Raw genomic sequence first — 24975 nt, 5'->3', positions numbered from 1 at the left:
AAACCAGACCTAACCCATAAAGAAGCAAGAAAAACCAGACCTAACCCAGGACGAACCCGGTGAAACTAGTGAAAAAGTGGAAAAAATTAGGAAAAAAATTGAAAAAATTAGAAAAAATTCATTAAAAAACAGTCTGGGGGAGGTCTGGGTTACTAAAAAGCAGGAAAAACCAGACCTAACCCATAAAGAAGCAAGAAAAACCAGACCTAACCCAGGACGAACCCGGTGAAACTAGTGAAAAAGTGGAAAAAATTAGGAAAAAAATTGAAAAAATTAGAAAAAATTCATTAAAAAACAGTCTGGGGGAGGTCTGGGTTACTAAAAAGCAGGAAAAACCAGACCTAACCCATAAAGAAGCAAGAAAAACCAGACCTAACCCAGGACGAACCCGGTGAAACTAGTGAAAAAGTGGAAAAAATTAGGAAAAAAATTGAAAAAATTAGAAAAAATTCATTAAAAAACAGTCTGGGGGAGGTCTGGGTTACTAAAAAGCAGGAAAAACCAGACCTAACCCATAAAGAAGCAAGAAAAACCAGACCTAACCCAGGACGAACCCGGTGAAACTAGTGAAAAAGTGGAAAAAATTAGGAAAAAAATTGAAAAAATTAGAAAAAATTCATTAAAAAACAGTCTGGGGGAGGTCTGGGTTACTAAAAAGCAGGAAAAACCAGACCTAACCCATAAAGAAGCAAGAAAAACCAGACCTAACCCAGGACGAACCCGGTGAAACTAGTGAAAAAGTGGAAAAAATTAGGAAAAAAATTGAAAAAATTAGAAAAAATTCATTAAAAAACAGTCTGGGGGAGGTCTGGGTTACTAAAAAGCAGGAAAAACCAGACCTAACCCATAAAGAAGCAAGAAAAACCAGACCTAACCCAGGACGAACCCGGTGAAACTAGTGAAAAAGTGGAAAAAATTAGGAAAAAAATTGAAAAAATTAGAAAAAATTCATTAAAAAACAGTCTGGGGGAGGTCTGGGTTACTAAAAAGCAGGAAAAACCAGACCTAACCCATAAAGAAGCAAGAAAAACCAGACCTAACCCAGGACGAACCCGGTGAAACTAGTGAAAAAGTGGAAAAAATTAGGAAAAAAATTGAAAAAATTAGAAAAAATTCATTAAAAAACAGTCTGGGGGAGGTCTGGGTTACTAAAAAGCAGGAAAAACCAGACCTAACCCATAAAGAAGCAAGAAAAACCAGACCTAACCCAGGACGAACCCGGTGAAACTAGTGAAAAAGTGGAAAAAATTAGGAAAAAAATTGAAAAAATTAGAAAAAATTCATTAAAAAACAGTCTGGGGGAGGTCTGGGTTACTAAAAAGCAGGAAAAACCAGACCTAACCCATAAAGAAGCAAGAAAAACCAGACCTAACCCAGGACGAACCCGGTGAAACTAGTGAAAAAGTGGAAAAAATTAGGAAAAAAATTGAAAAAATTAGAAAAAATTCATTAAAAAACAGTCTGGGGGAGGTCTGGGTTACTAAAAAGCAGGAAAAACCAGACCTAACCCATAAAGAAGCAAGAAAAACCAGACCTAACCCAGGACGAACCCGGTGAAACTAGTGAAAAAGTGGAAAAAATTAGGAAAAAAATTGAAAAAATTAGAAAAAATTCATTAAAAAACAGTCTGGGGGAGGTCTGGGTTACTAAAAAGCAGGAAAAACCAGACCTAACCCATAAAGAAGCAAGAAAAACCAGACCTAACCCAGGACGAACCCGGTGAAACTAGTGAAAAAGTGGAAAAAATTAGGAAAAAAATTGAAAAAATTAGAAAAAATTCATTAAAAAACAGTCTGGGGGAGGTCTGGGTTACTAAAAAGCAGGAAAAACCAGACCTAACCCATAAAGAAGCAAGAAAAACCAGACCTAACCCAGGACGAACCCGGTGAAACTAGTGAAAAAGTGGAAAAAATTAGGAAAAAAATTGAAAAAATTAGAAAAAATTCATTAAAAAACAGTCTGGGGGAGGTCTGGGTTACTAAAAAGCAGGAAAAACCAGACCTAACCCATAAAGAAGCAAGAAAAACCAGACCTAACCCAGGACGAACCCGGTGAAACTAGTGAAAAAGTGGAAAAAATTAGGAAAAAAATTGAAAAAATTAGAAAAAATTCATTAAAAAACAGTCTGGGGGAGGTCTGGGTTACTAAAAAGCAGGAAAAACCAGACCTAACCCATAAAGAAGCAAGAAAAACCAGACCTAACCCAGGACGAACCCGGTGAAACTAGTGAAAAAGTGGAAAAAATTAGGAAAAAAATTGAAAAAATTAGAAAAAATTCATTAAAAAACAGTCTGGGGGAGGTCTGGGTTACTAAAAAGCAGGAAAAACCAGACCTAACCCATAAAGAAGCAAGAAAAACCAGACCTAACCCAGGACGAACCCGGTGAAACTAGTGAAAAAGTGGAAAAAATTAGGAAAAAAATTGAAAAAATTAGAAAAAATTCATTAAAAAACAGTCTGGGGGAGGTCTGGGTTACTAAAAAGCAGGAAAAACCAGACCTAACCCATAAAGAAGCAAGAAAAACCAGACCTAACCCAGGACGAACCCGGTGAAACTAGTGAAAAAGTGGAAAAAATTAGGAAAAAAATTGAAAAAATTAGAAAAAATTCATTAAAAAACAGTCTGGGGGAGGTCTGGGTTACTAAAAAGCAGGAAAAACCAGACCTAACCCATAAAGAAGCAAGAAAAACCAGACCTAACCCAGGACGAACCCGGTGAAACTAGTGAAAAAGTGGAAAAAATTAGGAAAAAAATTGAAAAAATTATAAAAAATTGTATAAAAAACAGTCTGGGGGAGGTCTGGGTTACTAAAAAGCAGGAAAAACCAGACCTAACCCATAAAGAAGCAAGAAAAACCAGACCTAACCCAGGACGAACCCGGTGAAACTAGTGAAAAAGTGGAAAAAATTAGGAAAAAAATTGAAAAAATTAGAAAAAATTCATTAAAAAACAGTCTGGGGGAGGTCTGGGTTACTAAAAAGCAGGAAAAACCAGACCTAACCCATAAAGAAGCAAGAAAAACCAGACCTAACCCAGGACGAACCCGGTGAAACTAGTGAAAAAGTGGAAAAAATTAGGAAAAAAATTGAAAAAATTAGAAAAAATTCATTAAAAAACAGTCTGGGGGAGGTCTGGGTTACTAAAAAGCAGGAAAAACCAGACCTAACCCATAAAGAAGCAAGAAAAACCAGACCTAACCCAGGACGAACCCGGTGAAACTAGTGAAAAAGTGGAAAAAATTAGGAAAAAAATTGAAAAAATTAGAAAAAATTCATTAAAAAACAGTCTGGGGGAGGTCTGGGTTACTAAAAAGCAGGAAAAACCAGACCTAACCCATAAAGAAGCAAGAAAAACCAGACCTAACCCAGGACGAACCCGGTGAAACTAGTGAAAAAGTGGAAAAAATTAGGAAAAAAATTGAAAAAATTAGAAAAAATTCATTAAAAAACAGTCTGGGGGAGGTCTGGGTTACTAAAAAGCAGGAAAAACCAGACCTAACCCATAAAGAAGCAAGAAAAACCAGACCTAACCCAGGACGAACCCGGTGAAACTAGTGAAAAAGTGGAAAAAATTAGGAAAAAAATTGAAAAAATTAGAAAAAATTCATTAAAAAACAGTCTGGGGGAGGTCTGGGTTACTAAAAAGCAGGAAAAACCAGACCTAACCCATAAAGAAGCAAGAAAAACCAGACCTAACCCAGGACGAACCCGGTGAAACTAGTGAAAAAGTGGAAAAAATTAGGAAAAAAATTGAAAAAATTAGAAAAAATTCATTAAAAAACAGTCTGGGGGAGGTCTGGGTTACTAAAAAGCAGGAAAAACCAGACCTAACCCATAAAGAAGCAAGAAAAACCAGACCTAACCCAGGACGAACCCGGTGAAACTAGTGAAAAAGTGGAAAAAATTAGGAAAAAAATTGAAAAAATTAGAAAAAATTCATTAAAAAACAGTCTGGGGGAGGTCTGGGTTACTAAAAAGCAGGAAAAACCAGACCTAACCCATAAAGAAGCAAGAAAAACCAGACCTAACCCAGGACGAACCCGGTGAAACTAGTGAAAAAGTGGAAAAAATTAGGAAAAAAATTGAAAAAATTATAAAAAATTGTATAAAAAACAGTCTGGGGGAGGTCTGGGTTACTAAAAAGCAGGAAAAACCAGACCTAACCCATAAAGAAGCAAGAAAAACCAGACCTAACCCAGGACGAACCCGGTGAAACTAGTGAAAAAGTGGAAAAAATTAGGAAAAAAATTGAAAAAATTAGAAAAAATTCATTAAAAAACAGTCTGGGGGAGGTCTGGGTTACTAAAAAGCAGGAAAAACCAGACCTAACCCATAAAGAAGCAAGAAAAACCAGACCTAACCCAGGACGAACCCGGTGAAACTAGTGAAAAAGTGGAAAAAATTAGGAAAAAAATTGAAAAAATTAGAAAAAATTCATTAAAAAACAGTCTGGGGGAGGTCTGGGTTACTAAAAAGCAGGAAAAACCAGACCTAACCCATAAAGAAGCAAGAAAAACCAGACCTAACCCAGGACGAACCCGGTGAAACTAGTGAAAAAGTGGAAAAAATTAGGAAAAAAATTGAAAAAATTAGAAAAAATTCATTAAAAAACAGTCTGGGGGAGGTCTGGGTTACTAAAAAGCAGGAAAAACCAGACCTAACCCATAAAGAAGCAAGAAAAACCAGACCTAACCCAGGACGAACCCGGTGAAACTAGTGAAAAAGTGGAAAAAATTAGGAAAAAAATTGAAAAAATTAGAAAAAATTCATTAAAAAACAGTCTGGGGGAGGTCTGGGTTACTAAAAAGCAGGAAAAACCAGACCTAACCCATAAAGAAGCAAGAAAAACCAGACCTAACCCAGGACGAACCCGGTGAAACTAGTGAAAAAGTGGAAAAAATTAGGAAAAAAATTGAAAAAATTAGAAAAAATTCATTAAAAAACAGTCTGGGGGAGGTCTGGGTTACTAAAAAGCAGGAAAAACCAGACCTAACCCATAAAGAAGCAAGAAAAACCAGACCTAACCCAGGACGAACCCGGTGAAACTAGTGAAAAAGTGGAAAAAATTAGGAAAAAAATTGAAAAAATTAGAAAAAATTCATTAAAAAACAGTCTGGGGGAGGTCTGGGTTACTAAAAAGCAGGAAAAACCAGACCTAACCCATAAAGAAGCAAGAAAAACCAGACCTAACCCAGGACGAACCCGGTGAAACTAGTGAAAAAGTGGAAAAAATTAGGAAAAAAATTGAAAAAATTAGAAAAAATTCATTAAAAAACAGTCTGGGGGAGGTCTGGGTTACTAAAAAGCAGGAAAAACCAGACCTAACCCATAAAGAAGCAAGAAAAAACAGACCTAACCCAGGACGAACCCGGTGAAACTAGTGAAAAAGTGGAAAAAATTAGGAAAGAAATTGAAAAAATTAGAAAAAATTCATTAAAAAACAGTCTGGGGGAGGTCTGGGTTACAAAAAATACAAAAAAACCAGACCTAACCCATAAAAAATCAGGAAAAACCAGACCGTACCCGGTGGAACAGGTAAAAAATTGGAAAAAAGTAGAAAAAAAATTGAGAAAAGTATTAAAGAAACATAAAAATCATGAGAAAAGTTTTAGAAAAACATAAAAAACATGAGAAAAGTATTAAAAAAACATAAAAAACATGAGAAAATTATAAAAAAAAATATAAAATGTAATAAAAAAACTTAACAAAAGTATAAAAAAGTATAAAAAAACTTAAGGAAAGTATAAAAAAAAGTATAAAAAACATAAGAAAAACTCAAGAAAAGTATAAAAGATTAATAAAAAAAACATAAGAAAAGTATAAAAAAAGTATAAAAAAAAACATGATTGTAAACGAATAGCGACTTCTGTAATTGCAGAGATTTTAAACGAATAGCGACTGCTGTAAATGTAGAAATTTTTTAAATGTGTAACGTCTGCTGAAATTGTAGAGATTGTAAACGATTAGCGACTGCTGAAATTGTAGAAATTTTATAAATGTGTATCGTCTGCTGATATTGTAGAGATTTTAAACGAAACGCGACTGCTGTAATTGTAGAAAGTTTTTAAATGTGAACCTTCTGCTGAATTTGTAGAAATTTTTAATTGTGTGCCGTCTGCTGAAGTTATAGAGATTGTAAACGAATAGCGACTGCTGAAATTGTAGAAAGTTTTTAAATGTGTGCCTTCTGCTGAATTTGTAGAAACTTTTAAATTGTGTACCGACTACTGAATTTGTAGAGATTTTAAACGAATCGCGACTGCTGATAATGTAGAAATTTTTTAAATGTATACCGTCTGCTGAATTTGTGAGATTGTAAACGAATAGCGACTGCTGAAATTGTAAAAAGTTATTAAATGTGTACCTTCTGCTGAATTTGTAGAGATTTTAAACGAATCGCGACTGCTGTAATTGTAGAAATTTTAAAAATGTGTACGACTGCTGAAATTGTAGAAAGTATTTAAATGTGTACCTTCTGCTGAATTTGTAGAAACTTTTAAAATGTGTACCGACTACTGAAATTGTAGAGATTGTAAACGAATAGCGACTGCTGAAAATGTAGAAATTTTTAAATGTGTACCGTCTGCTGCATTTGTAGAGATTGTAAACGAATAGCGACTGCTGAAATGTAGAAATTTTTAAATGTGTACCGTCTGCTGAATTTGTAGAGATTGTAAACGAATAGCGACTGCTGAAATTGTAGAAAGTTATTAAATGTGTACCTTCTGCTGTTTTTGTAGAAATTTTTAATTGTGTGCCGTCTGCTGAAATTGTAGAGATTGTAAACGAATAGCGACTGCTGAAATTGCAGAAAGTTATTAAATGTGTACCTTCTGCTGAATTTGTAGAAATTTTTAATTGTGTACCGTCTGCTGAAATTGTAGAGATTGTAAACGAATAGCGACTGCTGAAATGTAGAAATTTTTAAATGTGTACCGTCTGCTGAAATTGTAGAGATTGTAAACGAATAGCGACTGCTGAATTTGTAGAAAGTTTTTAAATGTGTACCTTCTGCTGAATTTGTAGAAATTTTTAATTGTGTGCCGTCTGCTGAAATTGTAGAGATTGTAAACGAATAGCGACTGCTGAAAATGTAGAAGTTTTTAAATGTGTACCGTCTGCTGAAATTGTAGAGATTGTAAACGAATAGCGACTGCTGAAATTGTAGAAAGTTTTTAAATGTGTACCGTCTGCTGAAATTGTAGAGATTGTAAACGAATAGCGACTGCTGAAATTGTAGAAAGTTTTTAAATGTGTACCTTCTGCTGAATTTGTAGAAACTTTTAAAATGTGTACCGACTACTGAAATTGTAGAGATTTTAAACGAATCGCGACTGCTGTAATTGTAGAAATTTTTTAAATATGTACGACTGGTGAAATTGTAGAAAGTATTTAAATGTGTACCTTCTGCTGAATTTGTAGAAATTTTTAATTGTGTGCCGTCTGCTGAAATTGTAGAGATTGTAAACGAATAGCGACTGCTGATAATGTAGAAATTTTTTAAATGTGTACCGTCTGCTGAAATTGTAGAGATTGTAAACGAATAGCGACTGCTGAATTTGTAGAAAGTTTTTAAATGTGTACCTTCTGCTGAATTTGCAGAAATTTTTAATTGTGTGCCGTCTGCTGAAATTGTAGAGATTGTAAACGAATAGCGACTGCTGAAAATGTAGAAATTTTTAATTGTGTGCCGTCTGCTGAATTTGTAGAGATTGTAAACGAATAGCGACTGCTTAAAATGTAGAAATTTTTAAATGTGTACCGTCTGCTGCATTTGTAGAGATTGTAAACGAATAGCGACTGCTGAAATTGTAGAAAGTTATTAAATGTGTACCGTCTGCTGAAATTGTAGAGATTGTAAACGAATAGCGACTGCTGAAATTGTAGAAAGTTTTTAAATGTGTACCTTCTGCTGAATTTGTAGAAACTTTTAAAATGTGTACCGACTACTGAAATTGTAGAGATTTTAAACGAATCGCGACTGCTGTATTTGTAGAAATTTTAAAAATGTGTACGACTGCTGAAATTGTAGAAAGTATTTAAATGTGTACCTTCTGCTGAATTTGTAGAAATTTTTAATTGTGTGCCGTCTGCTGAAATTGTAGAGATTGTAAACGAATAGCGACTGCTGAAAATGTAGAAATTTTTTAAATGTGTACCGTCTGCTGAAATTGTAGAGATTGTAAACGAATAGCGACTGCTGAAATTGTAGAAAGTTTTTAAATGTGTACCTTCTGCTGAATTTGTAGAAATTTTTAATCGTGTGCCGTCTGCTGAAATTGTAGAGATTGTAAACGAATAGCGACTGCTTAAATTGTAGAAAGTTTTTAAATGTGTACCGACTACTGAAATTGTAGAGATTTTAAACGAATCGCGACTGCTGTATTTGTAGAAATTTTAAAAATGTGTACGACTGCTGAAATTGTAGAAAGTATTTAAATGTGTACCTTCTGCTGATTTTGTAGAAATTTTTAATTGTGTGCCGTCTGCTGTAATTGTAGAGATTGTAAACGAATAGCGACTGCTGAAATTGTAGAAACTTTTAAAATGTGTACCGTCTGCTGAATTTGTAGAGATTGTAAACGAATAGCGACTGCTGAATTTGTAGAAAGTTTTTAAATGTGTACCTTCTGCTGAATTTGTAGAAATTTTTAATTGTGTGCCGTCTGCTGAAATTGTAGAGATTGTATACGAATAGCGACTGCTGAAATTGTAGAAATTTTTAAAATGTGTACCAATTACTGAATTTGTAGAGATTATAAACGAATCGCGACTGCTGTAAATGTAGAAATTATTAAAATGTGTACCGACTTTTTTTATAATTTTTTCTCTTTCATTTTTAATTCTTTTAAATTTTTAAAATTTAAAAAAAAAAAATTTTAAGTTTAAAATTTTTTTTAATCATTTTTAAAAATTTTTTTTACTTATTTTTTGCTTTTTATTTTTTTTTATTTTAATTTTATTTTTAATTTTTTATAAATTTTTATTAACTTTTTTTTTAATTTTTTTTAAAACACTTATTTCATGAAGCAATTCGGCGTATAAGTTACTCTGACACGGTAAAAAAGACGAAAAAATCAGTTTTTAATTTTTTTAACTGCGGCGCACCAAATTGAAAAATTTGAAAAAAATTCAGAACAATAGTAACAGTGATACGTACAGTAAAAATATAATTATAGTACCAAGCCTGCTTCGATACACAATCGGCATTTTTCAGCATTTTTTGGCGTTTTTTATTTTTCACAGCTTGGTTTTTCAATTTAAAAATCTGAAACAACAACAATTCTCTAATAACAATTCTCTGATTTTTTTCAAAATTTTTCATCCCCTAATATAGGAGAAATTCGGCAAAAACCTGATTTCCAATTTTTGCCTTTTACTACCCTCCGGGTGGAGATACGAAGTTGGAAATTGCCACAAATGTTTCTTTTTTAATAAGCTTTCGAATGATTCATCGTGAGTCGAATTCGGTTCAAGGACACATTTGACCATCTTAACTGGCTACACCCTTTCAGCTTCAAAGGCATCGCCTTAAAGTTGCAAATAAGAGGCGCTCCAAAGTTCTGCGTCTCTTCGTTAAACAGTCCCTGTCTCGAAACATCTGCGCCACTTCTCGCTCTTTGATTTGCTCTCTGGAGACGTTACTGGATGAAAATAGTCTTGGAAAAATGTAACAATGAATAAACAAAATTTAAAGTCTTCCTATATCTACTGCGAATTACTTTTTTATTCCTGTTACTGTAAAAATAAATATAATATTGAAGTGAGATTATTTCCAGTATTATTCCTTTCATTCATTTATATAATATCATTCAGTATAGTATGTCCTCCTCTGTACTTGGTTACAATAGCATGTCCAACTTCCAAGCATTATTGTCGAGTTATTATTATAATTTTGCAGATTCTAACTTATACTACTAATTACATACTTTCAGTGATACCTATATTACAATAATGCAAAAAGTATTTATGTAATTATAAAGTACCATTGAATGTTTGAACCTGTTTTTCTCAAAAACGCTAAAAGTGGACATACAATATGTGTGCACTAATTGTAAGCCATCGATGTACAATAGGAAATTTTTTTTTAATGACCTACATTAAAAGGTTAGTCCGTTGTTGTTCTAACTGCCTGAATTACTATACATAAATACGACAGCGATTTCAAGTGATGTATATGTAACGATAAAAGCGTTAATTTAGTAAATGTATACAATTCCCAGCAGTTCCTATGTCAATGTATGCCTAAAATGCATATAACCTAACCTCTAATCGTACGAAAATGCATACATTGACTGCATCACGCTTTTACTGTAGCATATTTATCCACCTAACGCTCCAGTTTTGCTATGATTCCACGTTGGCAGTTGTGGGGGATATCCGATTAGATAGACAACGTGAATAATCGAGGAATTAAGGAAAACGTCCGTTTGGTCAGGGAACAGAATATTTAATGAATTTATACAGAAAATGTGACAAAAACCTTAGCAACTAATAAACAGAAGAGCAATTAATTATAAACATTTATAACTCACTTCATTCATTCTTCATTCATTCGATAAATTATAAATTCGCGCGCAAACAGGCATACCACAACACAAACACGAAACCCCACACAGTCCTCCCGAGTAGGCGCCATCTCGTATTCACTATCTGAACTAAATTTGTCACGTGACTTCTCTTTTATTATCGCCAATATGGCGGAACTCGTATTTGGGAATGCAATCACGGGCTTACGTTGTTTGTCGTTATATGAGCAAATTTTGAGCTGGGTGAGGTCTCATTCGAAAGAGGAAGGTTCAGTACAACCCGCTCTGCTCATCGTTTGAGTCACAAAACTCTTTTAGTGACGTACAAATGCTTGGAATCTGCGAGTGAATTTCGCCCACTTTTTCTCTACTTTGGACACTCATATTATTACATATCAACACAATCTCTTTGAACCATGAGCAGAGCGGGCTGCATTCAACCTTCATCTTTCGAATGAGACCTCGCCCAGCCCAAAATTTGCTCATATATGGACAAACAACGTCAGCGCGCAAACCCATGTTTCAGGCCAGATTATGTCGGTATACAGAGCGCTGCATTACCCGTGTCTACCCCCTTAAAAATAAGTAGCGACTGCGAATTCCGCCCTATATGCTCTAAGCGAAAATGTAGACGGCGGTAGAAAGAGAAAGATATACATTGTGGGACAGCCTCTCTCTGTCTAGCTCCAGGGGCGGCAGTGTTTTTCTTTTGAAATTAGAAAGAGAGAGGGTGTCCCCAATGTATATCTTTCTCTTTCTACCGCCGTCTACATTTTCGCCCATTGCATGCTTCCTCCATGTTTATATGCTCTAAGCTCGCGAACGTAATTTCTAGTAACATTTCGTTTCATTAAGAGCACGCCTAACACTTGACGTTGCCAAGGATGAACGAGTGAAATCACTGTATGTGTCATACGAGGTATAGGTATTCGATGGTATTCGAGCTGTCATGTGGACGTGCTCTTTTCAATCTGTTGATACGTTTACAGGAGAGTACATAAGGTAGACTGATAATAGGGATTGTACTTTAGAGATTATAAAACTGTGAATACGTATAGAAATTGAGAATGCGATGCCAGCGCGTAGACGACACGTTGGCTACGAGATTGACCATGATTTCGTGATCACAACCTCAAACGGTCCCTTGCGGGGCAGTACCATAAGTCAGCGGTCTAACCATGAAAGTGAAGGGCGCGATTTAACGGGGAACGAGAAACAGCAACTGGACACCGTGCCACCGACAATGACGTCACGCGACAGAACTAATGAATTCGTCAACGCCATCCGGACGATGCAAAGCAGGACCGTGGCGCGAGCAGTGGTCTCGCAGAACCCTCGGAGAGCACGGCAGCTGCAGAGTTACTCAAATTTCATGATGATAGCTAAGAGTATTGGAAAAAATATAGCAAGCACATATAACAAGCTAGAGAAGCTTGCTCTACGTAAGAACGCAGTAAACAATATCGTCTTCCCCTTGTCATATTCAGAGCAACACATTAATAATCTAGCGTACGGTGAAACAGGAATAAGATCGCAGAGGAAATGTCTTGATATGAACTGTATTTCGTTCGTATAACCTTATGTACTTGGAATCATTTTGGTATAAACTTTTTCTGTGTTCTTATTTTTGCCCGGTGGCGAAGCATTCGTTTCCAATTGAGAAACCGGCATGTACACATGTTTCAATACGCTATAAGAATGACAAGTGTGTAAGTAACAAGTAATGAACTTTTAATACATTGGTTATATTTATTCTTTTAGTGGCAAAAAGGAAGTCTATATTTAATGACAGACAAGTGGAAATTGAAGAATTAACGAATATCATAAAAACGGACTTAAAAAGTTTAAATCACCAAATAGGAAAGTTGCAGGAACTTGGAAAGAAGCAGCGAGAAGGGCATGGTGCAGTTCAAAGTCACCATATGGCCTCGCATTCATCTTCCATTGTTATGGCCTTACAATCAAAACTGGCAAATATGTCGAATCACTTCAAGAGTGTATTAGAAGTTCGCTCGGAGGTATGTAAAAAGAAAAGTGAAAGCGTAATATTGGGTCTAATACTATGCGTTAAATATAGATTCATATGATAACATAAATGTTTATGAATAGAACATGAGGGAGGAACAAAGTAGGAGGCAACAGTTTACTCAAGGTTCTGTGTCCACCATGTTACCCCCCAGCGTTGCTGGGAAACAAGGTTCATTATTGTTTCAAGAACAAGATTCCCCGACATCTGTAACGATAGATCTAGAGCCAGCAATGGGGCAACTGTCACTACAGCAAGCAATCACTGATGACACTGTACGAATATAATTTTGATAAAGAATAATTTAATGATACTAAATGTGTTTTCGCAATATCGAGATAATTATTTGTTTACTAGGATGCTTATGTTCAGTCAAGAGCAGAAACAATGCAAAGCATAGAATCTACTATTGTCGAACTTGGTGGCATTTTTCAACAATTAGCGCACATGGTTAAGGAACAGGAAGAAATGGTGGAGAGGTAAGAGTGATATTTATAATCATATACAGTGGCTCACACTCAAAATCGTACACTCTTTAAAATCGAATAACATTCTTAAAATTGGTCTAAGTGACTTGAGTTTTTTTGGAAAGCTGTAAGGATTAACTAATGCTACAAACATTCAAACGTTCAATAAGGTCGAAAATCGCTGATTTCTGGAATTTCGTGATTTTCGACCTTATTCTGCGATCTTTAAACGTTTGTAGCTCAGAGCAACGTCAACCGGTTTTGATGAAATTTTCAGCATGTACACAAACTTACTTAAATCTACAAACGGGTTTTTTGAATTTTCAATACAGGCTCAGGAAAAAAAATTAAAAAATGACCTTTACTATTTTTTTTTTCACTTAGCAAACTAATCCATCTAGCTTCTCAAAAAAAAAACTCAAGTCGTTTGGACCAATTTTAAAAATCTTATGCGATTTTAAAGAGTGTAGGATTTTGGGTGTGAGCCACTGTAGATTCTAATAAAGAATTTGAGGATATTGTTCCGAATGGCTCCAGTGGCTGATCGACACGAGGTTTGAGAGGAAGGGTGAGGATGGGGTGTGGACTCTAAATCTAAAATTGTAGCTTCGGGTATTTATTAGTTTCCAAAATATTAAGAAACAAAATTATTTTTTTACCTAAATACACGTAGCTGCGAGCCCTCAATCTGTCCTCAAACCTGCTCCTATAGGGGTAGCAATAGATTCCGCTGGCAACACCAGAAGAATCGTCGCGTCGCCGAAATTTTATATGGGGCACTTTATCGATACTGGGGCCAATATCGCTACTGTATCATCGGCTATTCGACACGTGACGACGACTGCTACAACGAAAACAGTTGACTAGCAGCATCTGTATATGCGGCATTCATTGTATTATACTGAAAGTTTTTAATTAATACCTCGGAAACAAAATTGGGAATCCACCTGGAAGCTAAGCCATGCTTATGCTATGTTTTAAAAAATTAGCTACAATACATTCTTATGGAACCGTTTCCACCAAAAAAAGCTAAGCTGTGCCATGCTATGCTACATATGTTTTAAAAAGACAGCTTCAATCCATCATTTTTCACCAAACGCTACGTTTCTGTGCTGTGTTCTTTTCGGGTTAGCTCGACGTAGCACGAGATTGCCCCGCGAACGATTTTTCGGAAACATAGCAAGCCATAGAACAGAAACGTAGCTTTTGGTGGAAAATGATGTCTCGAAGCTGTTTTTTTTTTTAAATATAGCATAGCGTGGCTTAGCTTAGCTTCCGGGTGGATTCCCAGCTTAATAAATGCCCGAAGCTACAATTGAGGGACTCAGTGGAAAATAGGCACATGTCCAGAACTCCAGAATACATAGAAATAAGTGGTAAAAGAATTCTCGTAATGGGAATAAATGGAAAGATAACGGAAGAAAATTATTAAGAAATACCGGTAAATAATATAAACAGCGAAATAAAAAAAATAAGAAAAAAAATTTTTTCAGCTAAATTTTGATAGTAGTCAGTTATCGTGTAATTCAAGTACCGTTTAAAATAATTACAATTTGGTTCCTTTGAAAATAATTTTTCCTTCAAGTTGATTTCCTCACAAAATAATAAAACGGTGGTATGTGCTTGTTTCCCACTGGGCCCCTCAATTCTAGATTTAAGATCCACACACCCTCCCTTCAAAGCTCGTGTCGACCTGCCACTGGGGCCATTCGGAACTACAGCCGAATTTTACAATTACATTTGATAAAGTATTAAAACTACAAGTCAAAAAGCACCCAACCTATACGAAGGTTCATGAAGTATACTATTTGTGGATTTAATGAAATTTCAGGATAGATAGCAATATAGAAGACACTGAATTGAACGTGGAGGCAGCACACACAGAAATTTTAAAATATTTCCAGTCAGTAACAAACAACAGGTGGTTAATGATAAAAATATTTGCTGTCCTTATATTTTTCTTCATATTTTTTGTAGTGTTTCTGGCATAAACTAATTATTATAAAATTATGCATATTTCTTTGCGCAACTTTGTAGTTGACCATCCATATCGATTACTTGTGATATAAGATGATCAATGAGCAAGACAAATTTTTATAAAATTATGACTCATTAGCTATAGAGTATTAATAATATATTCAATTGCATTCCTCGACCTCTTTGTTGAATTGTGAATACTGTAAGTATTAATTATTAAAAGGTATATCAATGTAGAGCACCAGCTACATTGTTGTCTGTAAAATGTAAAAAAAAGGAAACTGTGGGTAATAAATGTATAATTTTCAATGTTTGGCAATTTCTGGCGAATGCACGTCTGTACACGCAGAAATGGAGTTTGGTGTAGTCAGCTATGAAACGTGAAGTAATAATAAATTACGGTTTATTTCAATTTTTTTTAAAACCTTATATAACAATTGCGTTTAGTCTAAATTCGTATTACAATTTATTTCTTGACTGCATGTTTTATGAAGACACGTAAGTTTCGGACTGGAACAAAGAATTATATATAACTGTATGTATAAAGAAACATTTTCACAATCTGCTCTATATACTTCAACACATTTCTAATCAAGTGTATATGTACAATTGTTTTTTTTTTCTTGTTTTTCTTTAACAGCAATGACATTTGACAGTTGCATTCCTTTCAGTGAACTAAGTATGCGTTTATCACATTTCACAAATCCTTATCAAATGCACGATTCTCTATTCCAATAAATTATATAATAAATGCTGGTCTTTCTACTAGCATTAATATATCTTCCATCACTGTTAATTATTTATTGAAGTTTCATATAATCGAGTATATCCCATTACTACAGTGACAATTTTGGCGTACGTATGAAGATGTTTTATAACAAAATAAACAGTTAAACTTTGCTGTTATGATGCGTCTTGTCCAATGACTCTCCTGAAGAATGCAAGGAACCTGGGAACAAGAATGAACTATCAGTAATCTGTGAAATCTTTTTTCTTTTCAAATTAATTATAATTGCTGGTATGGAAAAGAAAAGAAAAGAAAATGAAGAATGGAAATTTCGAATTCTTCACAAAAATAACGATAATGATGAATATAAAATAGGATTGAAAAATTACAAATACGAATTTTAAATACACATTGTTCTGAGAATATCGGAATCGAATCACGAAGTTGTGCTGTATGTTTTGTTTCAGCTAAAACAATAACAGGATTTAATTCCCACGGAGCTGATTATAACATTTTCTCGTTCGTGATCCGATTTCGGCATTTCACACGCATCTTGTGTAGCATAACTAGCGAAACTAAATCAAAATCTCGAGTTGCTGAACCTGATCTGTTGCATCTATTTGCAATTATTCCCTTCCATAGTACTCCAAAACTGTCTCACTTTAGAGAATCGCTTGCGTCCTTGCATGCACAACAAAAAGAAAAAACGGGGGGAAATAAATAATAATAAACAAAGGAGAGTAAATTGGGTCATTTGGTCGCAATGAAATTGAGTTCCGTTAATAAATGGCCGTGCGCCAATTTGTCGTTGTCGCTTGTTGGAGATGTGTTGCACAAACCTTTGTGATTTCGTACTCGTTCTCGCCGCGGTGGATGGAAACCAGAATTGCGTGGAGGCGGCAGTGATTCTTCCCCCCATGAATGCGTCGCTCCAAGGGGTGGTGGCAAAATCGAGCCAGGAGGAGGAGGAGGTGGGTGAATATGATCGCTAGCAAATAGATGCGGTGGTGATCTATGATCGAAGTGAGGAAGTAAGTGTGGCGACATTGGTGGCGGCGGGGAACCAGCATTATCATACCTGCTGGAAGCAGGAGGGTGTAGGGGCATAGGTGGAGGCGAGGATAAACGGCCACCCAACGGTGGTGGTCGTTGACTGACTTCGTATGACGGTACACCAGGAGCATTGGGCAATGGAGGTGGCAAGTAAGGAGGAAAGAGTGAATGCAGATAAGATGGCGGTGGCGGGGGAGGAACGTTTGTAGAACCAGAAAACATTACGGGAGAGTTGGATGACTCTGGTCCTATGAATAATGGAGGCGACGTTGCCGTCTCCCCATTTGCTTCCAGGCCTGTTTGAAAATCAGGTGAAGAAAATACATTTTTCCACTTAAGTGTCTCTTGTAATACCGCAGTGATTTTAAAGAAAGTGCACCACTGGTAGACGAGCCTGAAGATCTTTGATAATCCTTAACATGACTTAAATTCAATAATCAAGTTCCTACAAGTTCTACCAGTACTAACTTTACAGTAGCGATCTACGAAATATAATAACATTATAACAGCTTTTAAGATTAACCCTTCATTGCCACTTCCTTCATTTTACTTTTTAACCTTCACTATTGAAGGAAAATTTTGCACGTGTATGAATATATCTGTCATACACATGAATAACTGTAACATATACTGTTATTTAAGCAAATTTTTTAAAATTTCCTAACTGTTAAACGGAAATTTGAACGAAAGCAGAAAATAGTTTCTTTTAAGAATTCTGCTCGTAACTACTGGGTCATTTCCATATTAAAAAAATAAATTCGTACACTGAGGGGTTAATGGAACCACTAAGGAAACTGCATAGCTAAATATCTTCGTATTTAAATGTCAGAGAATAAAATTGTAGCTGCTACTTACAGAAACTGCAATATTCAAATGAAACTTAATACAAGTAAAATATGTTCTTTACAGTGAAACACTTACGGTGCAATTTTGCTTCAGAATCTGCATCATTAATATTCTTCTCTATAAGTGTGAGCCGGTTACGTAATTGGCCTGCTTCAACTTTGGATTCCTCTAAACGACGCTCGACTTGACGTGCTATCACCTAATGTTGAAATTCAATCGAACAATTAGAAAAATATCAAATCAAGATTAAAGATAGTGTAATAAAAAAAAATCATACCCATTGTTCATGCGCTTTCGTTTCAAGAACAGACATTTGGTTTTTGTATTCTCTCTCTTGGTCCAATATTTCGCGTTTCAACATTTCTATTTGCTGTCTGAAATTATGAGCAGATGTTGTAATAACTACACAATAGCCGGCTTTAGACGGACAGTTTTCCAAAACTGTACGTGTAAAGTCTCCAACGCGATAAAGGACGATCACGCATTCCCGGCGGAGTGCAGGTCTGACCTTGTCCTTTACACCATGATGCGAGGACATTAGGTGTGCTCAATCAGCGGTTCATTTTCGTCTTTTACTGCGCATTCCCACTTTCCGCCATATTAAAATATGTATGTATGTATGTATGTATGTATATGAATGCATATGAAAGTGTGCGGACGCGTTATCAAAATGAAGATAAATTAAATCTACACTATCGGTTGACAATCCAATATGTAGGATCTTGGGAAAAGCACGTTATTGGCTAATCTGGAAGGCTGCGTAAGAGCACACTTAATGTCCTTACATCATGCTTTACACGTTCAGATGTGATTGATGTGCCACGCGCTACGCGCCAGATCGTGCTTTATAGGTATAGCAGTGAAAATGTGATCCACAGCCGGTTTGGAACAATTTATCGCAATTTACAGACGCTTCCTCTGCCTGCGGAAACTAAAACCGTGGCGATCTCTGTCGTCACTTCATCTCTTGACATGCCGCGCTCCACGCGAAATCTTGCAAATTTGGAGCGGACGCTCTAAACCTGCGGATCTGGCGCGCGCATTTGGAGTGTTGCGCTTTGAACATCACGCAGGAGTGCGTTCCAACGCGGCACGATGGAGCAACGCGCCAAGCCCGAAGGTTTGGAGCGGCCGCGTAAAGCCAGCTAATGATTATACGTCTTTCAAATTTTCATAGCGCGATTAACGCACTAAGTACTTACTTATAGTTTTGTATTTCATTTTGCATCGTTTGTATTCTTTCTACGGTCGACAGAACTTCACCCTGCTGTTGCAGCCAAACAGCTTCTTCCCTGGAAGAGTATATCGCATTAAATAAAAAGAATAATGATTGAACTAATTTATAAGAAGTAAAATAAGTCTATCGTACTTTTGCCGTTGGGCCTCCTTTTCTTGGAAAAAGCTTGATAGTACTTCAAGCCGAGTTTCTGCATCTTTCTTCTCTTTCTCAGCAATCTTGCATTGTTTGCTCAGAGTAACTACCTCTTCTTTGACAAGCTTCATGTGCTCTACCATTAAAAAAGAATTTGTATTTAATACTTTCTTTATTCTACAATTTCTAATGTAATTAACGTTATTAAAAGTACCCTCTAATAAGTTGTGGGCCCCTTCAACATCAGTTAGTCGTATTTTTAGTTCGTTTCCTTCTTCAAGCAAAGCTGTTGCTTCTGCCTTAATGCGAGATACCTCGTACAACTTATCCAAATCCAAGTTATTGCAATTCAGTCGGTTAATAACGTCTGCGAGATCTTTTATTTCTACTTCTTTACCCTTTATCTCTTTCAGTAAGGCTGTTTTTTCGGTAGAAATCTATAAACAAACATCTGTGAAACAACGTTCTTCCCTAATACGATTAAATATACATGCATTGTATACTTACTTCCTTGATTTGCATTTCTAATTGCTGTACCTTATCAGTCAATGTTTTCTCGATACTATTCTTACTGTTCTCTTCGACTTTCAAATTTTCTGCTACTCGTGTGAGTTCCACTTCCAGATCTTCATACTTCTTTTTAAGAGATACGAGCTCGGCTGATAAAGACTCGTTCTACAAAAATCAACAGTATATAACGTTTATATATGTACAATAGAATATGTCGCATGAGACATATGCTCTGATAAAGTACAACAATGTCGTTACTCTTATAAAATATCTATGATTACGAACCTCAAATTTATCGAACTCAAGCTGCGGTAAATGAATAAATGATAAAATAAAATTAAGAATCTATCTATGAAAGGAAAAATGTTATTGTAGGTAATATAAATGTACTTGTACGCGTACTTCTTGAGTTTTGAGATTGAGGACATTCGTTAATGATTCATTTGCAGCTTGTTGAGCATTTAACCTTCTTTGTAAATCTTCCACGGATTGAGCTAATGGATTAACATCATTGTTCGATGATAGAACTTCCCGCAACATTCGTTCTAATTCTAAGCCTGCTTCAGTAGCACTTTCTAAATCCTTTTCCCACAAATCGACCTGCTTCTCCAATTCTGCTTTGGCATTCTGTAAGAAATTATTTCACCATTGAATGTTGTTATACTAAAATTAAAATTATATAAATTTCTATGCTTTACCTGTGAAGCTTCTAAGTCAGCCTTTAAAGAAAGTACCATTTCATTGGAACCGAATGATTCGTCCTCAATACTTGTTAACTAAATTGTCCATCATAATAACAAAAAAAATCAATAATATAAAAATACTATAAAATAAAAACAGATAATATATTAATTTCACTACCTTATCCTTTGTTAATTTTAAATTGTCGTTCAACATCGTACATTCCTTTGTGGAAATCAGTAAATCTTTTTCAAGTTTGTTGATTCTAGCTATTAATTTTCCATCTCTCCTCATATTCTGTAAAAATACAGAATTAAAAGAATGATAGAGATTTAATTCCAAGTATTTCCGGATTACTATTAACAGAAGTGATTCTTTATTGGTACTTGATACTAGAAACGGGGTAAAAGAAAATATATTAATTACCTCAATATAGTAGTATCCTAAAGAAAATATAAGCGTTGTAGTAGCAGTAATGCTTACATATATTAGTGTCAACCAATAATTGCTTTCTATTTTTATTCCCTCCATTAAAGCATTTTCACTATTTTGAGAGGTTCCTTCCTGCAATAATTAGCTAAATAAATGATTGTAATTTATTTGTAATATGTGTAACTTCTAAAAACAGATTAATCCTTACGTTATCACTAAAATAGCTTTGAGTGTTATCTTCAAAGGAACATTCATCATTATCAGCCACACAAACGTGAGGAGATGGGACTACTAACATTAATAAAATGGATTAAATATAATAATAATGAATGCAACATTCAATGAAAACGTTTTCAATACCACACCTTGCACTTGGTGTAAAAGGTCTTCTGATGTTGTTTCAAACACAATATCTTCGATATTCGAATCTTCATGCAAAACCTTATCCTGAACACTTATATCACCTTCGTGTTCAGTTAAGGCTTCATTCTTAAGAGGATCAGTTTCATGGTTTACTAGATTCTCTATTTGATATAAACACAAAATAAGATTACAAGACATTCGGGTGCAATTTCATGCTGACGCTCGACGCTCATTTTGAGCGTCAAAATCAGTCACGTGATCGGTCCACGTGACTTTTAGCAGCAAGCGGAAAAGCTAAACCGAGTTCACTCTGACTTAGAGTTGATCGAGTACTCGAATATTCGAGCAGCTCGAAATTCAATCCGAGCCGATACTCGGTTTCCGATCCGAACCGAACGGCTCGAATGAAGCCAGCAATTCGAATAAAGCGAGCAGCTCGAAAAAATCGAACGGCTTGAAACAATCTAGTGGCTTGAACGACCCGAGCAAGGTCTTTCTGCTCGGCCGAGCTGCTCGGGTCGTTCAAGCCACTAGATTGTTTAGAGTCGCTCGGATCGGTTATTCGAACCGAGTATATCCCGGCTCGGTTTTTCCGAGTACTCGAACAGCTCTACTCTGACTTGCTCTGACTCGCTCGTTCGTTGGTTAAGCGTCAGTCACGTGATTGGCTTTGACGCTCAAAACGGGCGTCAATGTTGAAAGCCCCGTAGACCGATCATGTGACTGGCTTTGACGCTCAAAACGCGCGTTGAGCGTCAGCATGAAATTGCACCTTTCTGTTTAAACTTCCCTATAAACAGAATTTCTTTAAAGTTTGCAACTATGAAATATTAGGTACATACCAATCTCAAGTTGTTCACCTATATCAGCATTTAACAAATTTCTATTATGAAATTCATTAATACTCTCGATATTTTCTGAGATCATACTAGTTTCATCAGAATATAGCAATTCTGGTGTGCTTAAATTAGATTCTTCGATTGTAGGTGCATCGATCTCGTTTACTACAAGAGGTACTTCAATGGAATGTGAATCATCGCTCACATTTATATGTACATTCGTCTCATTTTCCAAAATATTATCTGCTATTGTTGTCTTATTTACAATTTCACTTATCTCTTTCTCAGTATGATGTTCGCTTTGATACCGCTTGTCCTGCACTGTGTCTTTTTGCAATTCTCCATTACTGTCCACCTCACCGACAAGAATAGCATTATTATTCTCCTTTAGATTCTGATTCACATTTTGAGGAACAGGCGAAACTGTTGTTGTACTAGGAGTTACTTTAACTTCAGCGCTTTTAGATGGAATAGGTACGTTTTGCTCACGAGATGAAATCTCCAAACTAGAATTATGTACTTGTTCACCTGTAATCTTTTCATCACTATTAGAGGATAATGTTAATTTCGCTGCATCGAGTACATACGATTTTATCGATAAGGGTGAAACATGCGTATCAGTGTTATCACTTATAATTAACTTGTTTCCAGAAGCTTTACTATCCTGTTTCGATTCACCTTCTTCCGTTCCTAACTGAGTCACATTGTTCAAGGTTTCAGCTTCGTTTATCTCAGATTTAGTCATATTCTGCACTGCCTCTTTATCTGTTTTAGCATCATCAGCTGCAACTGCTTTAATTGTATCAGTATTATGTTTCTTCTCTAATTCAATGGCTGATGTATCACTGACATTACTATGTGTTACATTTTTATTCGAAGCTTCTTCGGTAACATGGGATGTAGGTATTTCTTCTGTTTTTAACTTAGTCACATTTTGCAAGGTTCCGGTATCTTTCACCTGAGATTTAGCGATACTCTGTACTGCCTTTGTATCTGTTTCAACATCGTCAGCTGCAACTGCTTTAATTGTATCAGTATTATGTGACTTCTCTAATTCAATGGCTAATTTATCATTAACATTACTATGCGATACATTTTTATTTATTGGTGTAGATATTTCTTCTGTTTTTAACTGAGTCACATTGTTCAAGGTTTCAGCATCTTTTGTTTCAGATTTAGTGGTACTCTGCACTGCCCTTGTATCTGTTTTAGCATCGTCAGCAGCAACTGCTTTAATTGTATCAGTATTACGTTTCTTCTCTAATTCAATGGCTGATTTTTCATTGACATTACTATGTGTTACATTTTTATTCGGAGCTTCTTCAGTATCATGGAATGTAGACATTTCTTCTGTTTTTACCTGAGTCACATTGTTCAAGGTTTCAGCTTCGTTTATCTCAGATTTAGTCATATTCTGCACTGGCTTTGTATCTGTTTTAGCATCGTGAGCTGCAACTGCTATAATTGTATCAGTATTACGATTCTCCTCCAATTCAAGGGCTGATGTATCATTGACATTACTATGCGATACATTTTTATTTACTGCTTCTTCGGCGTCATGTGGTGTAGATGTTTCCGAGACAGTGATATTACTAGATTCTTCCGAACTCTGTGCCTCCTTCGTTTCAATAGTTGTATCGTTCTTTACGTTTTGTGTTACACGTTCAACTTTACTGAGATCATTAGTTTTTAGGCTCTCATTTACATCCAACGCTGGAACCTGTATCCCTGCTATTTCTGGTACATGTAACATATCCTCCGAGCTTGTCACAAAATCTTTGATGTCAACCGTCTCGGGAAATTGTTGCTCGTTACTTTCTACTTTATCGCTGAAAATTTCTTTCTGTAACTTATTCCCTGCTGTAAAAATATTCGATTTAACTTTCGCGCTACTGGAACTCGGTCCTGCATTATGAACCGCATCTTGTTTATTTGGCACTGCTGTCGTTTGTACAACTTCGGTCACAGAAGCTGGCTGTACAGTAGGTTCGTTATGACCTAAGTGGAAGGTAGTTCCATCTATAATTTCGTACGGCGGAGTTACATCGCTTACAACTGGCAGTTCTTCTGTGGATTCTAGATTGAAATTATTAGTCTGAGCATTGGAAGCCTTAGTATCTTTAGCAACAAACTCTGCTTTGTCATTATCCTTCTTAGGCTGAAGTTCTGTATCGGATACATTATTATTATGTGGTAATCGATTAGTAGGCACTTCGTAAGTTAAATTCTTATGTAAAATCCTATACTCCTTCAAAAACTTTTTTGGTGCATATCCGCGTTTACCATTTATCTAAAATTAATAAAACTCGTCAAGTTATTTTCGTACGTGTAACTTTTGATTAGAAAATATACCACTGTTCAATATCATTGAATCGGGAAGAATGCTGTATCCAAATAAGAAATTAATTTTTATTCTTGCTAAATTTGTTTATATGAAGATAGTATAGAAGAGTGGTATTAATCATAGCATAGGGGGTAAATCTTAACAGTGACATATACCTCTACACCCCATAAGTCAGTTCTATTGCCTGCTTCTTTACTGTAAACTTTGACTTTTACATTAACGTCAAAGGGCAATATTCCTGGCTCATTTGGATTATATCTGATTGACGTTCTAGCCAACGAAACCGGCTCTGTGTGAAAGAAATGATTAAATAATTTAAGGTAATTTTAGAAAGGAATGCGCTTGTAAATTAGATACATATTGAAAGTATGGCTTCAATTACCCGAGCAATCATGATCATAACATAATCGTTTGTTCGATAGTGCTGAGGAGCATTGTGATATTGCACTAAATAATATTGCAATAAGTAGAAATGCTACATAAATAAACAAATTTCTTTTCATCATATTTCCACTATTCCGAAGTTCCACATCACTACTAAGATACAATGACACAGCCTTGGACGCACATTTTGAACCAGAAATAGTTTATAATAAGATGGTTCGCCGGAAGTAGCGTTCAATCTCTCCACGAAGCAAGTGCTCAACATATGTCACCATTTGATTGGTAATTCAAATGCAATGTAGTTTACGAAAATCCATGTATCCAAAAGAAACCTTGACCTGAATAAGTATATTTAGGATTTACATATACTCTATTTACATCGTAAATAATATTGTTTAAAACGTGCGCCGAAATTACGAGAAATC

At 35.6% G+C, this 24975-nt stretch overlaps 2 protein-coding genes across 2 annotated transcripts; one reads left to right on the top strand and one right to left on the bottom strand.

The window, feature by feature from the left end:
- Window positions 1-11419: 11419 nt before the first annotated feature.
- Window positions 11420-15308, top strand: Syx5 (syntaxin 5). Its single transcript, XM_076809493.1, has 5 exons — window positions 11420-11971; window positions 12291-12547; window positions 12639-12830; window positions 12913-13034; window positions 14854-15308. Exons 1-5 carry the CDS (start codon window positions 11602-11604, stop codon window positions 15011-15013), a joined length of 1101 nt encoding a protein of 366 aa, XP_076665608.1. The 5' UTR covers window positions 11420-11601; the 3' UTR covers window positions 15014-15308.
- Window positions 15309-15385: 77 nt separating this feature from the next.
- On the bottom strand, window positions 15386-24713 carry Tango1 (transport and golgi organization 1). Its single transcript, XM_076809492.1, is given in 19 exon segments — window positions 15386-15948; window positions 16566-17075; window positions 17701-17824; window positions 17903-17999; window positions 18828-18917; window positions 18995-19133; window positions 19212-19434; window positions 19505-19672; window positions 19793-19813; window positions 19910-20134; window positions 20206-20283; window positions 20369-20485; window positions 20615-20752; window positions 20829-20911; window positions 20986-21144; window positions 21826-24112; window positions 24322-24455; window positions 24549-24684; window positions 24687-24713. Coding segments are annotated over 19 exon segments (4800 nt in total). The 5' UTR covers window positions 24699-24713; the 3' UTR covers window positions 15386-15889.
- Window positions 24714-24975: the final 262 nt, after the last annotated feature.

The sequence above is a fragment of the Andrena cerasifolii genome, chromosome 3 (assembly GCF_050908995.1).
Source record: "Andrena cerasifolii isolate SP2316 chromosome 3, iyAndCera1_principal, whole genome shotgun sequence".
Taxonomy (NCBI): domain Eukaryota; kingdom Metazoa; phylum Arthropoda; class Insecta; order Hymenoptera; family Andrenidae; genus Andrena; species Andrena cerasifolii.
This window is presented reverse-complemented; position numbering and strand designations above follow the sequence as displayed.